Source organism: Dipodomys ordii, unplaced genomic scaffold, assembly GCF_000151885.1.
Source record: "Dipodomys ordii isolate 6190 unplaced genomic scaffold, Dord_2.0 Scaffold107, whole genome shotgun sequence".
In the NCBI taxonomy this organism is placed as follows: Eukaryota; Metazoa; Chordata; class Mammalia; order Rodentia; family Heteromyidae; genus Dipodomys; species Dipodomys ordii.
The window spans coordinates 4,214,859-4,230,450 of record NW_012267323.1 but is presented as its reverse complement, the minus strand read 5'-3'; the positions used below and the strand labels follow the sequence as shown (position 1 = coordinate 4,230,450).

The 15,592-nt window shown below is 51.4% G+C and overlaps 1 protein-coding gene across 2 annotated transcripts; it reads left to right on the top strand.

Annotated features, from left to right (window-relative positions):
• The first annotated feature begins 58 nt into the window (after positions 1-58).
• On the top strand, positions 59-15,389 carry Cspg5 (chondroitin sulfate proteoglycan 5 (neuroglycan C)). Of its 2 annotated transcripts, none has more exons than XM_013028110.1 (5): positions 59-89; positions 1,055-2,186; positions 7,716-7,904; positions 11,747-11,822; positions 14,922-15,389. In XM_013028110.1, exons 1-5 carry the CDS (start codon positions 59-61, stop codon positions 15,081-15,083), a joined length of 1,590 nt encoding a protein of 529 aa, XP_012883564.1. In that variant the 3' UTR covers positions 15,084-15,389. The 2 variants fall into 2 exon arrangements, with proteins under 2 accessions (XP_012883564.1, XP_012883563.1); XM_013028109.1 differs by having other exon boundaries at positions 11,747-11,903.
• Positions 15,390-15,592: the final 203 nt, after the last annotated feature.

Here is a 15,592-nt window from a genome sequence, read left to right as displayed (position 1 = left end):
CCGGGGTGGGGACCCGGGCCGGGGACCACCCCCGCCGCTGCTGCTGTTTCTGGGGGTCATGTTAGTCTTCACTGCTGGGGCCGTGCCGGGTAGGTAATCGACTGGAATGGGGGGCCAGGCGGGGGGGGGGATTCGAGGTAAACCCCTCGCGCCCCACCCCGAGCTGGTGGGGTGCAGCGGTGGATGAAATGTGGGTGACGGTGTGAGTGGGGGGGTCCCCCCCTCTCCTGGCTTCACATACAGGTGGAGTCTTGAGAGCTGTGGCCAAGGGGGCGGGGCACCGCCTTGCCCGCCGCCTGGGACCCAGACGGGGAGTTGGGGGGGAAGAGAAGGGAGGGAAAAGCGAGGGGGGGTGCACTGCAGGAGAAAAGGAGGGGTAGCACGGGAGGGTGGGCAGACTGTGGGGGTGCTGCCGGGAGCAGAGCGCGCGGACCACAGGGTGGGATAGAGAGACAGGAGGGGGTGTGGGGGAAGGTCTCTGTGGGCGTGGCCTACATGCTGGGGCGTGGTCTTTAGGTTCTGGGCGTGGCCTGTGTGGGGCGTGGTCTTGCCTGCTGGGCTGGCCTATTCGAGGAGGTGATCTGCACGTGGGCGTGGTCTTGCGCGCTGGGGTGGCCTATTCGAGGGCGTGGTCTTCACGTGGGGCGTGGTCTTGCGGGCTGGGCTGGCCTATTCGAGGGCGTGATCTGCGTGTGGGGCGGGGTCTATTCGGGGCGGGGTCTGGCTGGAGGGGCGGAGCCCGGAGGGTAAGACTTCTGACCCGTCCTTCCCCCCCTACGTCAGAGTTGGGGGCCCTCCTGGGGCTTAGCCTCTCACTCCGCGGGTACTGTGTCTGTAGCTGGGCTGGAACTGGGGGGGCAGTGGGAGATGGGGGGTAACCACGGATTTATGTATATTTCTTTGACGGGGGGGCGGAGCTTAATCTTGGGGCGCGGGAAGGTGGGGTTCTGAGAGCCAAGCAGCATTGGTTGCCACTAGGGTGGACGGACCCTCTCCCCCCCCACACCTCCTGGATGCCCTCCCACTCCTGACGCCCCCCCCCTCCCGCCCACAGCGCGCGAGTCAGACAGCGCCATCGAGGCGGAGGAGCTGGGGAAGAGCGGCCTGGCCTGGGCACCGCGTGCCAATGACACGCGGGAAGAGGCTGGCGCGGCCGTGGCTGCGGGAGACAAGACCACGTGGACGGCGCCTGGCGGCGAACCGGCGGCCGCTGCTGCCGTGGACCCCGGGGTGGGGCCCGAGGAGACACTGGAGGCCTCGGCAGCCGTGACGGGCACAGCCTGGCTGGAGGCAGACAGCCCCGGCCTGGGCGGAGTGATGACCTCAGAGGTGGGCAGTGGCGAGGCCCAGGCCCTTCCAGCGACCCTCCAATCCCCCGATGAGGCCCTCGGGCGATCGACGATGCCCCCGCCCTCCCCTGAGGCCACTGTAGCCCACGGACCACCCGCCCCTATGACTACGGATGGCCGGCTGGGCACAGGCTCTGAATCCCCCAAGGAGAGCCCCTTGGAGGTTTGGCTGAACCTGGGAGACAGCACACCCGACCCTCAAGAGCCAGACCCCACCCACCCCCTTAAAGGCACCCTAGAGCCCCAACTGCCGTCCGAAATCATTGACATCGACTACTTCGAAGGCCTGGATGGCAGAGATCGTGGTGCAGACCTGGGGAGGTTCCCGGGCTCCCCGGGGGTCTCAGAACCTCACCCCGAGGCTGACGGAGAGACCCCTTCTTGGAGTCTGCTTGACTTATACGATGATTTCACCCCCTTTGATGAATCCGATTTCTACCCCACCACGTCCTTCTATGATGATCTAGAGGAAGAGGAGGAGGAGGAAGAGGAGGAGGACGAGGACAAGGATGCAGTGGGAGGTGGAGACCTGGAAGATGAACATGACCTTCTGCCCTCTCAGAAGCCCGGGATGGGGCCTGGTGCAGGCCAGCCCACTAGTCGGTGGCATGCTGTCCCTCCACAGCATACTCTGGGGATGGTCCCTGGTGGCAGCATCGCCCTCAGGCCCCGCCCAGGAGAGCCGGGCAGGGACCTGGCCAGCGAAAATGGCACTGAGTGTCGCAGTGGCTTCGTGAGGCATAATGGCTCCTGTCGGTCAGTGTGTGATCTCTTTCCAAGCTACTGTCACAATGGCGGCCAGTGCTACTTGGTGGAGAACTTAGGGGCTTTCTGCAGGTAAGGGTGTGTCAGGCACCTGAGTTGGAGTTTATTAAAAAAAAAAAAGAAGAGAAAGAAAATCATCTGAAAAGAGTAGATGAGGGGAGGGAGGGAGGCTGGGAATGTGACTTTAGTGATCGTGCATGAAGCCCTGGGTTCGATTCCTCAGTACCACTTTAAGCAAAAGCCGGAAGGGGCGCTGTGGCTCAAGTGCTGGTTTTGAGCAAAAGCAAGCTCAGGGACGGTGCCCAAGCCCTGTACCCAGACATTGTAGATTCCCAAGTCAAGAGAGATTTTATTAGCCAGTCTCACACCTATCATCCCAGCTACCCCAGGAGGCTGAGGATCATGGTTTGAAGCCAGTCCAGGGAAAGAAACTCCATGAGACTTATCTTCAGTTAAGTACCAAAGAAGCCAGAAGTGGAGCTGTGACTCGTGATAGATCACTAGCCTTAACCAAAAAAAAAAAAAAGCTCAGGGACAGCACCCAGGCTCTGAGTTCAAGCCCTAGGACCTGCACAAAACAAAAGAAAGAAAGAGATTTTACTCAAAGCCTGGTGTGGTAACATATGGCTGTGATCTCTGTTCTGGGGTGGGGATGGAGGGTAGAATTAGGAGGATGACCATTCTCTTATCACTGAGAGAGAGGTTTCTAAGAAATAAGATTTTGTGAGTCCTCTACACATTGTGTCTTCACCCAAATCACTCTATGCAAAAGGCAAGGCTTCTCTGAAGGTTTTGCAAAGAAGCCTTTGTGAGACTGAAGGTTAGTTTGTGTGTGTGCGTGTGCATGTGTGCACGCACGCGCGCTTGTGTGTGTGTGTGTTTTCCTGGAGAATGCTGGCCATGTTCATAAACAGGGCTGGGAATGTGGCTTAATGGGTAGAGTGCTTGCCTTGCATGCATGAAACCCTGGGTTCAATTCCTCAGTACCACATACACAGGAAAAGCCAGAAGTGGTGCTGTGGCTCACATAGTAGAGTGCTAGCCTTGAGCCAAAGCAGCTCAGGGACAGTGCCCAGGTCCTGAGTTCAAGTCCCAGGAATGGCAAAACATAAATAATAAATAAGAAGGCAAGCCTGGAAACTCACTCTGGAGGAAGGATGGCTTCTGCAGGCAGCAGGCAGGCTAAAACTGAAGGCAGGAGGTGGGCCTGTCAAGTAATAGTGATGACCCTGGAGGAAAAGCCAGAGGAGTGTCCACTTCACAGGAGAAATCAAGCTGGGTCTTTCCTCAAACCTTGTGGATGGGAGGTGTTTCTTCATTATGTATGATGGATCTTTGCTTCTGTGTGTGTGTGTGTGTGTGTACTGGTCACGAGGCTTGAATCAGGGCCTAGGCACTGTCCTTGAGCATCTTCGGCTCAAGGCTGTTAGTGCTCTACTCTTGGAGCCATAGCACCACTTCCAGATGTTTCTAAATAGTTTGTTAGAGATAAGAGTCTCACAGACTTTCCTGCCCAAGCTGGCTTTGACCCACTCTCCTCAGATCTCAGTCTCCTGAGTAGCTAGGATGACAGGTGTGAGCCACCAGTGCCTAGCGGCTCTTTACTTTCTATTTCCATTGAAGAGTTTAAATATCCCTGAAATGGCCTCAGCCACATCCTACACCTTGTCAGTGAATACCTGTGTCATCTCACTCACCAGGGAAGTTCTGCTGTCTCCTTGAGAGCATACTGCCTTCTCCTGGAAGGACTGCAAGTCAGGGTTTATCCAGGTGCTACAAGTGAAGCACTGCACTCCGACTCCTCTGACTCATTCCCATTGGTTTGGGAAGAACATGACTCGTTTTCTGTAGATTTCTTTTTAAGGTGTTATTCTCAAAGCTGCCACTTTTCTTTTCCAGTCCTGGAGTTTGAACTCAGGGCCTGGGCTCTATCCCTGAGCTTCTTTTGCTCAAGGTTAGTGCTCAACCACTTGAGCTACAGCGCCACTTCCGGCTTTTTTCTTTTTGCTTATGTGGTGCTGAGGAATTGAACCCAGGGCCTCATGCATGCTAGGCAGGCACTCTACCTTAGTAAGCCACCTTCCCAGCCCAATGCTGCTGCTTTCTTTAGAACTATGTGAAGTCTAGTTTCATACAGAAAGCCATGAGGCCTGGCTGGCAGCTCATGCCTGTAATTCTAGCTACTGAGGAGGCTGATATCTGAGGATCAAGGTTTGAAGCTAGCCCTAGCCAAGGAAATCCATGAGACTCTGATCTCTGATTAACTACCAGAAAGGCTGGAATTGGAGCTGTGGTTCAAGTAATAGAGTGCTAGCCTTGAGCAAAATAGCTCAGAGGCAGTGCCCAGGCTCTGAATACAAGCATCAAAAAGTAAAAATAAAAAATAGAGAAGGTGAAGGGCTGGGAAGGTGGCTCAGTGGTAGAGCGCTTGCCTTGCATGCATAAGGCCCTAGGTTCGATTCCTCAGCACCACATAAACAAAAAGAAAAAAGCCAGAAGTGGCGCTGTGGCTCAAGTGGTAGAGCGCTAGCCTTGAGCTGAAGAGCTGAGGGACAGCGCCCAGGCCCAGAGTTCAGGCCCCACAACCGGACCCAAAAAAAAAACAATAGAGAAGGGGGGATAGGAGGAGGAAGAGGAAGAAGAAGAGGAGGAGGAGGAGGAGGAAGAGGAAGAGGAGGAGAAGGAAGAGGAGAAAGAAGAAGAGAAAGAGGAGGAAGAAGGAATAGGAGGAGGAGGAGCACTGAACGTTGTACCTTTGGCACCGAAGCTGAGTTCCAGTTCTATTCTATAGATGATCATGACCCGTAGGGTCACTAATACAGTATGTGACCCACACAGTTCTGGTTGGAGTTGTCCAACCATTGCCAAGAATAGGTTCTCTGATTTAGAAATTAAGGCAGGCCAGTGCCCGTGGCTCATACCTGCAATACTAGCTACTCAAGAGGCTGAGATCTGAAGATCAAGGCTCAAAGCCAGGTCAGGCAGGAATGTCTGTGAGACTCTTATCTCCAGTGAACCACAAGAAAACCAGAAGTGGCGCTATAACTCGCTTTGAGCTGAAGAGCACAGGGACAGCGCCCAGGCCCAGAGTTCAAGTCCCACGACCAAAGGCTGGAAGTGACGTCGTGGCTCAAAATGCTTGAGTGCTAGCCTTGGGCCAAAGAAGCTCAGGGACAATGCCAAGACCCTGAGTTCAAGCCCTAGAACTAGTGAAAAAAGAAAAAGAAAGATATTTGGAAGACCTTGCCCGCTCATTAAGGGCTACCAGAAATTTGAGGGAACTCTGGTTTTACTTCCATCTGGTAAAGTGTAGTGATGTTTACCTTGAAAGATGGAGAATCTCTAATGTAAAATCATCTCATCCTACTGAAGGTCTAGGGGGGTGTGTGTGTGTGTGTGTGTGTGTGTGTGTGTGTGTGTGTGTGTGTGTGTATGCTGGTTCTAGGTCTTGAACTCAGGGCCTAGGCGCTGTCCCTCAGCTCTTCAGCTCATGACCAGGGCTCTACCACTTGAGCCACAGCTCCACTTCTGCTGGGGTTTTTTGTTTTGTTTTGTTTTTGGTGGTTAATTAGAGATAAGAGTCTCATGGGCTTTTTTTTTTTTTTGCCTTGGCTGACTTCTAACCATGACACTCAGATCTTATTGAGCCACTAACGCCTGGCTTTTTTTTTTTTTTTTTGCCAGTCCTGGGGCTTGAACTCAGGACCTGGGCACTGTCCCTGAGCTTCTCTTGCTTAAGCCTAGCACTCTACCACTTGAGCCAGGGCACCATTTCTGTTTTTTCTGTTTAGGTGGTACTGAGGAATCGAACCCAGGGCTTCATGCATGCTAGGCAAGCACTCTACCACTAAGCCACCTTCCCAGCCCACAAACCTGGCATTTTTAACCTTCCAAGCGAGCTCCCTCATCTGTGTGCTGGCTCTAGAGAGCTGTAGATGCACCCAGGACCTTCTAGAACTGGCGAGGAACTCCCAAGTGGAAGAGTATGATTGTCCTTTTCCTTAATCTGCTGGGCTTTGCTGCTCATGGGGTCCACAGTCTGTCTCTACCTGCTCACTCCAGTCCTCCTCGCTTTAGCTGCCCTCCCAAGATCACCTTCCCAGACTCCTGCACCCACTCGGCACACCCAGGCCTGGCCAAAGGCTGGAAAACTATTTTACATTCCACTCACAGGGAACTGCTGAGCTTTTTAGTTACAGACCGCAGTGTGCCTTTGTCTCTGTCACCCTGACCCACTGCAGGCGAAAAACCGATGGGGATGGGGGGGGAGGGAGGGTGGCAGGGGGGAGCTATGGCAGAATTCCTCTAGAACTCTAGGTTAAGAGGGCCCCCACTTAGAGAGGGGGGATCCGCACTTCCCTAGCAACCCCAAACACTATAGTCTTTTCCCCTACCCCCACCCACCCGCCGGTGACTACAGAGAGGGTTCGGTTTGGAAAACAAAAGAGGAATGATTCCTTCGGTTGGTGATGTAGAATAGACGATTCTTTGGCCACATCCCCCCCCCCCCGCTCCCCCTCCCCAGCCCCAGCTCTTGGGCCTCTTTCTCTAGTGTGTCATTCACCCCGAGGTTCGTGTCCTCTCTCCTTTGCCTGCCACTGTATCCTTCCACATCTTTTCCTCTTTGAAGCAGCCTGGTTCCCATGGAAACAGCAATGTCATTGGAAGAGTTGGAGCCTGGGAATGTCCCCAAGGGCAGAAGAAAGTCATTCCACAAAAGGACTGAGACCCACCCAGAGAGTTGCTTCTCAGTGTGTTTGCTTCATAAGTTCTCCTAGTCAGAGGGCCACTTGAGGGGCCAAACTTGTGGGGTATGAGGAGAAGGGGAGGCGGCTGAGATAAGAAGAAGATATACATCCATCTTTAGGTTTTTTTTTGTCCTTGTTCGCCAGCTCCTGATTTTTTTTTTTTTCAGTGTCTAGTTAACCAGATGAACCAGATAGGATACAAAGTAGCCTGCTCAGCTTTTATGTAGGGTGGATCCTGGGGCTAGTACCCATAGCTCTTGTTTATCCTGAGCCTTCATCTGTCTTTTATCCAGAAAGAGGCCGGGGCAGGCAGAGGACCCGATAGAACCCTGTGGTTGTCTTGCTTGAGGCTGCAGGGCAGAAGATCCTATTTGTCTGCAGTCACTCAATAGCCGAGTTAAAATTCAGCTGTTGGGCTGGGAATGTAAGGATCACCATTCCAAGCCAGGCAGGAAAGTCCCTGGGACTCTTACCTCCAATTAACCACTCAGAAAAAGTCAGATGTAAGGCTGGGAATGTGGCTTAGTGATAGAGTGCTTGGCCTAGCATGTATGAAACCTTGGGTTTGATTCCTCAGTACCACCTACACAGAAAAAGCCGGAAGTGGCCCTGTGTGGCTCAAGTGGTAGAGTGCTAGCCTTGAGCAAAAGAAGCTCAGGGACACAGTGCCCAGGCCCTGAGTTCAAGCCCCAGGAATGACCAAAAAAAAAAAAAAAAACAGGATGGGATGAGATCTGTACAGATTAAGGGGTAGACAGTCCCAAGAGCAGGTTGTGGGGGTGAGCATTGGGCTCAAGGACGTGACCCACACTGCCTGCCCCATCTCCTCCGTCTCTCTATGTTACTGCTGCAGGTGTAACACACAGGACTACATCTGGCACAAAGGGACGCGCTGCGAGTCGGTCATCACTGATTTCCAGGTGATGTGTGTGGCTGTCGGCTCGGCCGCCCTCGTGCTGCTCTTGCTCTTCATGATGACCGTGTTCTTTGCCAAGAAGCTCTACCTGCTCAAGACAGAGAACACCAAGCTCCGCAGGACCAGGTGAGGCTTGGCCATCTGACCTCGCTGGGTGGAAGGTACCCACCGACCTCTGACCCCAGGAACTTAATCATGAAGGTTTCTGGCACCTGATGCCTACCACTAGCCCTTTTTTTTTTTTTTTTTTTTTGGTCCGGTCGTGGGGCCTGAACTCTGGGCCTGGGCACTGTCCCTCAGCTCTTCAGCTCAAGGCTAGCGCTCTACCACCTGAGCCACAGTACCACTTCCGGTTTTTTCTTTTTTGCTTATGTGGTGCTGAGGAATGGAACCCAGGGCCTTGAGCATGCAAGGCAAGCGCTCTACCACTGAGCCACCTTCCCAGCCCATCCACTAGCCCTTTTTTGTTCATGCTAAACATTCACTCCCAAGCCGGGCACTGGTGGCTCACGCCTGTCATCCTGGCTACTCAGGAGGCTGAGATCTGAGGATTGTGGTTTGAAGCCAGCCTGGAAAGAAAAGTCCATGAGACTCTGATCTCCATTTAAGTAGTAGAGTGCTGACCTTGAGCAGACAAAGCTAAAGGGCAGTGCCCCGGCCATGAGTACCAAGACTCAGTACAAGCACCAAAAAGAAAAAGTAAAAGCAAAGAATCTCATTTCAGCAACTGCTTCGACAGCCATGCCTCGGTGGGCATCTGAGAGTCAGCCCGCATTTCCCATTAGATATCTGCTTCCAATAATCTTGTGTGACTTATACACTATGAGAAAAATCTCTTGGGTTTGTGTGGGGGGATGTATGTGTGTGTGTGTGCACTGTGTGTGTGGTGTTTAGCTTTTTGGTTTTGTTTTGGATTTTTTTTCCCCTTGGTGATTGTCCTGGGGCTTGAACTCAGGGCCTGGGCACTGTTCCTGAGCTTTTGTGCGGAAGGTTAGCACGCTACCACTTGAGCCACAGATCTCCTTCAGCTTTTTTTTTTCTTTTCTTTTTGTTTTTTTGTATGTGTGTGTAGACTTCCCTACCTGGGGTGGCTTTGAACCACAGTCCCCAGATCTCAGCCTCCTGGGTAGCTAGGATGACAGGCGTGAGCCACCAGCGCCTGGTGTAGAGGAATCATTCTTATCACTAAGACAAAGAAAAGTCTTTTTAATGGAGCTGGGAAGGTGGCTCAGTGGTAGAGTACTTGCCTTGCATGCATGAGGCCCTGGGTTCCATTCCTCAGCACCACATAAGCAGAAAAAGCCGGAAGTGGCGCTGTGGCTCAAGTGGTAGAGCGTTGGCCTTGAGCTGAAAAGCTGAGGGACAGCGCCCAGGCCCAGAGTTCAGGCCTCATGACCGACGAAAAAAGAAAAAGAAAGAAAGAGAGAGGAGAGAGAGAAAGAAAGAGAGAAAGGTCTTTTTAATATGTCATTGAAGTTCCAAAAAGGGGCTAGTTCAAAGCCAGCCCAAGCAAGAAAGACTATGGGAATTTTTTTTGTCAGGGTGCTGTCCCTGAGCTTTTTTGATCAAGGCTAGCACTCTACCACTTTGAGCCACAGCACCACTTCTGATTTTCTGGTGATTAATTGGAGATAAAGAATCTCACAGGTTTTCCTGACTAGGCTGGCTTTGAACCGTGATCCTCAGATCTCAGCCTCCTGTGTAGCTAGGATTACCAGCACCCGGCTCCATAAGACTCTTATCTCCAATTAACCACCAAAATTTAAAAAGCCAAAAGTGGAGCTATGGCTCAAGTGGTAGAACACCAACCTTGGAGCACCAAAGCTCAGGGACAGGGTCCATCCAGGCCCTGAGTTGAAGCCCAGAGAGAGAGAAAGAGAGAGAGAGACTGGACCTCAGATTCCTTAGGACCCAAGAGACAATTTATGCAGTGCTGACCCCAACTTCTCCTTCAGCCTGTTGCCCCCATTAATTCCCCCGGCCTTCATGCTACAGAGCATGTGACCGAAGGACTTTTTCCCGGGTCCTGGGGAAAAAACAAAACAAAACACCATCTGTTGCTCGTGGGTTATGTAGACTCATGCAATGTGCGGACGCAGGCAGCTGCGCAGCCTTTCAACGACGCACCATTGTGCCTGTGCGTTGAGGCGAGGGTTTATCTGCACACGTGATGACTCCGGAGAGACACCATCCAGGACCCTGGGCTCTTCATCTCGAGCCTGCTGTGAGGGGGTGGGGATGCAGAGGGCAGGAGGAAGAGACCATCTAAATCAGGGCACCAATGGGGAGCCGCAGCTTTCCGGGGAAGTATGGAGGAGGAGCATCAGCCTCTTCCAAAGATGGGTCATCAATGTAGATCTTCTTCATCTGTTTGTTTGGGGTTTTTTTTTTGGTTAGCTGTGGGGCTCGAACTCAAGACCTGGGCACTGTCCATGAGCCTCTTTGTGTTCAAGGCTAGTGCTTTACCACTTGAGCCACAGCGCCACTTCTAGTTTTCTGGTGGTTCAATGGAGATAAGAATCTCACAGACTTTCCCATTGGGCTGGCTTTGAACCATGATCCTCAGAGCTCAGCCTCCTGAGTGGCTAGGATTACAGGCGTGAGCTACAGGCACCTAGCTCATCTATTTTTTTCATAAAAATGACTCCACATGGGCAGGGAATGTGGCTTGGTGGTAGAGTTCTTGCCTTGCATGGATGAGGCCCTGGATTTGATTCCTTGGTACCATATAAACATAAAATTAATAAAATAAAAGGAAAAATAACCATTAAAAATAGTTTATTTTTTAAAGAAGAGTCTCAACGCCAGGCGCTGGTGGCTCAAGCCTGTAATCCTAGCTACTCAGGAGGCTGAGATCTGAGGATCATGGTTCAAAGCAGCCTGGACAGGGATGGCCATGAAACTCTTATCTCCAATAAACCACTAGAAAACCGGAAGTGGTGCTGTGGCTTAAGGGGTAGAGTACTCGCCTTGAGCTGAAGAGCACAGGGACAGTGCCCAGGCCCAGAGTTCAAGCCCCACAATCAACAACAACAACAAAAAGAGTCTCATGGGGAAAAAAGAAATTGCTTGGTGACTCATACCTTGTCATCCTAGCTACTCAAGAGGCTGAGATATGAGGATCGCAATTCAAAGCTAACCTAGGCAGAAAAGTTCCATGTGGTAGAGTGCTAGGTTGCCTTGAGCCAAAAAGTTCAGAGACAGCACCCAGGCCCTGAGTTCAAACTCTGAGATTCCCACATACACACACACAAATCCTGAGCCAGGTTACTGCACCGAGAATGCTAATATGTGCTCACAGCTGAGACTTCTGCAGTTTTATTGATTCTACCATGCACATTTTTTTACGCACATATTAACATCTATTGGATTGTGTCTTACAATATGTGGCATTTTACCATCACTGTCATCCAGATGGTCGTCATGATGCAGTGGTAATTGCCTTGCATGTACAAAACACGGTCATAGCTGTTCATATCGTTGTCAGCTTTTCTTTCTTTCTTTCTTTCTTTTTTTGGTCCGGTTGTAGGGCCTGAACTCTGGGCCTGGGTGCTGTCCCTCAGCTCTTCAGCTCAAAGCTAGCACTCTACCACTTGAGCCACAGCACCACTTCCGGCTTTTTTTTTTCTGCTTATGTGGTGCTGAAGAATCAAACCCAGGGCTTCATGCATGCAAGGCAAGCACTCTACCACTGAACCACCTTCCCAGCCTGGGGCTTGAACTATAGGCCTGGGCACTGTCCCTCAGCTCTTCAGCTCAAGGCTAGTGCTCTACCACTTGAGCCACAGCACCCCTTCAGGTTTTCTGGTGGTTCATGGGAGATCAGCGTCTCACGGACTTTCTTGCCCAGGCTGGCTTTGAACCATGATCCTCAGATCTTAGCCTCCTGAGGAGCCAGTATTCTAGGCTTGAGCCACCATGCACCTGCCCATTTCACCAATGTTTCCTCTCCTCTTCTGTCCTACCAGCAAATTTCGGACTCCATCTGAGCTTCACAACGATAACTTCTCCCTCTCCACCATAGCAGAGGGCTCTCACCCAAACGTAAGGAAACTTTGCGACACTCCCTGTATCTCCTCCCCCCCTGCCCGTGCCTTGGCTCACTATGATAACGTTGTCTGTCAGGTAACTTGCCTTTCTTCACATCTCCCCTTATGCATGCCGTCCCAACCCTCCCCATCTCACCCCTGCCCACACACTTGGGTTGTTTCACAGTACAGAATTTCCATTGCTTTGGGGGTTAGCTCAGGACCTCTGTGGGGATGGGGGGGGAACGAGATGGAGGGGGGGAAAGGGGGAGTTGTCCTGTCTCTGACCAGCAGAGTTACAGGTAGTTGAGATCTTTTTCTAAGATGACTGGTAATTTTTTTTTATTTTATTTTATTGTTTGTTGGTCCTGGGGCTTGAACTCAGGGCCTGGGTGCTGTCCCAAAACCAGAAGTGGTGCTGTGGCTCAAGTGGTTGAGCACTAGCCTTGAGCCAAAGAAGCTCAGGGACAGTGCCCAGACCCTGAGTTCAAGCCCCAGGACTGGCAAAAACAAAACCAGCCTGGGCAGAGAAATTCAAGGGCCTTATATCTAATGACCCAGCAAAGTACTCGACAGGAGCTCAGGGGCAGGACTCAAGTGGTAAAGCACCAGCTATGAGAGAGCGTAAGGCGTGCGCATGCTCTCTCTCACACACACGCAAAATAGATCTGCTGTTTGGGGATGTGGATGATGTCCACACCCCTCCACTGGCCCCCTTCAGGTCTGCACCTTCGCCACTGTGAGTGGCTGAGCAGCCAGCCCTGGACGGAGACCTCAGGAGACTGGTGAGGGCAGACAGAGGAAGCTGAGCCAGCTCCTGTGCACCTGGTGAACAAAGTCACCTGCAACCCATGCGCAGCCTGCCCAACCCCCACCCTCAAGCTGCCCCTTTCTTCCTTATAATAGCAGCTATGGAAGGAATCTGGGGGATCCCTTGGCTCTCTAAAGATTTGACAGGCCTAAAGATCTGATCAGGGTGTGTGTGTGTGTGTGTGTGTGCCTGTCTGTCTGTCTATCTGTCTGTCTGTGTCTATGTGTGTCTGTGCCAGTCTCAGACTTGTACTCCAGGCTGGGCTTTTTCAGTCAAGCCTATGTCTCTACCACTTTGAACCACAGCTCTACTTCCGGTTTTCTGGTGGTTTACTGAAGAGTCTCAGGGATGTTCAAAGCCCCGACTGGCTTTGAACTGTGATCCTCAGATCTCAGCCTCCTGAGTAGTTCATATTACAGGTGTGAGCCTTCAGTGCCTGGCTTTACATTAGTCTATTCCCTGGACGTTATGGAGCCATTTAGTGCTACCCCCCCCTTCTCTTTCTCTCACTCTTTTCCCCGTCCTGGGGCTTGAACTCAGGGCCTGGGCACTGTGTCCCTGAGCTTCTTTTGCTCAAGGCTAACACTCTATCCCTTGAGTCACTGCGCCACTTCCGGCTTTTTCTGTGGATGTGGGACTAAGGAATCGAACCCAGGACTTCCTCCATGCTAGGCAAGCACTCTACCACCCTAGCCACCTTCCCAGCCCATCCTTTAGTGCTTTTTCACTTCCTTTCCATCTTTCTTACTTGCCCTCCCTGCACTTACACGTATGTGGTTGCCTCCTTGCCATAGAGCTTTGCATCTGGACTCCAGACCTGCATCTGTCTTACCCCAGGGTAATGAGGTACCCATATGGCTGGGACAGAGCACTGGGAAAGGAGCCCACAGTGGTTTCCAGAACCTATGGCAGATGTCAATCCTACTCCCTCCTGACTAGGAACATCTTGCCAAGCCAAAAGCAATGGGGCCTTCTACTGTGGGATTCAATGACCTTGAGTCTGATAGGCTCGATTCTAGAGGAGACACTGGCAGGTTGGTGGGGGCGGAGGAAATCTCTGCCTTCGCCTAGCTACTCCTCCACCTGTTCCCTTTGTGGGCACTCCGCTTGCCCAGGAGCCCTGTTTTTTGTTTTGTTTTGCTTTGTTGCTGGTCCTAAGGCTTAAACTCAGGGCCTGGTGCTTTCCCTGAGCCTGTCTATGCTCAAGGCTAGTGTTTTACCACTTTCAGCCACAGTTCCACTTCTGGTTTTTGGTGGTTCATTGGCAAGAAGAATCTCACAGACTTCTTGCCCCGGGTCTGGTTTCCAACCACGATCCTCTGATCTCAGCCTCCTGAGTAGCTAGGATGACAGGTGTGAGCCACCAGCCCTGGGCTTGCTTTTCCCCCCACCCCCCTTTTGTTGATCATGGGGCTTGAACTCAGGGCCCAGGTGCAGTCCCAGAGCTTATTTGCTCAAGGCTAGCACTCTACCACATGGAGCCACAGCTCCACTTCCTGTTTTCTGGTGATTCATTGGAGATAAGAGCCTCACACACTTTCCTGATATGCTAGGATGACAGCATGAGCCACCAGTACCTGGTTCTGGCCACTACTTTTGTAAGAACTACTTTCCTATAAAGAACCTTCTAATAAGCAGGGTGCTTGTGGCTCATGCCTCTTATCCTAGCTACTGAGGAGGCTGAGCTGTGAGGATCATGGTTCAAAACCAGTCCAATGAACTAGCAAAAACAGGGAGTGGAAGTGTAGCTGAAGTGGTAAAGTGCTTTGAGGGGAACACATGGGGCTCTGAGTTCACAGACACACAAAGCACAAAACAATAACTGAAGAAACACCTTAGCAGATAGATATTCGTTGTTGCTGCTGTTTTGTTGTTATTGGTGGTGGTGGTGGTAGTGGTGTGTGTGTGTGTGTGTGTGTAAGCATGCATGTGTGCATGCGCACACATGCATTCCAGTCCTGAGGCTTGAACTCAGATCTGGGCACTGTCCTTGAGCTTTAGTGTTCAAGGCTCTCTAGCTACCACTGGAGCCACAGTTCCTGCTTTTTGCTGGTTAATTGAAGCTAAGTGTCTCACGATCATTCCTGCCCAGGCTGGCTTTGAACCTCTGTCCTTAGATCTCAGCCTCCTGAGTAGCTAGGCTGACAGGTGTGAGCCACTGGTGCCCCACTTACTTTTGGTTTTCTTTAAAGCCTTTGAGGTTTTCTGCTTCGTTCAACTAGACAGAAAAACTCGAGAGGATTATTTGATTGTCTTACCCATTGTCTCTATTCCTCTTTCCCCCCAACTTGTCTCCTTTTCCAGGATGAACCTGGTGCTCCCCACAAAATCCAGGAAGTCCTCAAGTCCTGTCTGAAAGAGGAGGAGCCCTTTAACATCCAGAACTCCATGTCACCCAAACTTGAGGGTGGCAAAGAGGACCAGGCTGACTTGGAGGTGAACTGTCTCCAGAATAATTTAACCTAAAGCAGAACAAGAAGAGAGGAAGGGGGGTGGGGCGGGGGCAGGGAAGGAAAGGAATTTCCCCTTGTACAGAGTCTATTTCTTGTAACCATTTGTTAAACTCTTTTTTCTTTTTTTTTTCTGATCTCATGGCATGCTTTGATGTATTTTGTACAGGAGGGGGAAACACTTAAAATAAGCAAAGGAACTGAACAGAATTGCATACATTGGATGTTTTGTCTGTACATTGCTACTGCTGTGATTTCTAAACCTACGCTGTTATATTCAACTGACTTTTTTTTTTTGTACTTTGACCCACCTTTTTTTGGAATACCAATAAACACACACACACACACACACACACAAGTTCTTGAAATAAAATCTTTTTAAAAAGCTATCCATTTTCTTTTCTGTTTAGGTGGTACTGAGGAATCGAACCCAGGGCTTCATGCATGCTAGGCAAGCACTCTACCACTAAGCCACCTTCCCAGCCTCCACATTATTAATTTTATATCTACCCATTGCCCTGTTGT

What these genes read in the sequence shown, in the direction of transcription:
- Cspg5 (XM_013028109.1), top strand. Translation starts at nt 59, where the DNA reads ATGTTAGTCTTCACTGCTGGGGCCGTGCCGG. An exon ending in AACTTAGGGGCTTTCTGCAG is followed by an intron (nt 2,187 to 7,715) that starts GTAAGGGTGTGT and finishes TTACTGCTGCAG; the next exon opens with GTGTAACACACAGGACTACA. An exon ending in ATGATAACGTTGTCTGTCAG is followed by an intron (nt 11,904 to 14,921) that starts GTAACTTGCCTT and finishes CTCCTTTTCCAG; the next exon opens with GATGAACCTGGTGCTCCCCA.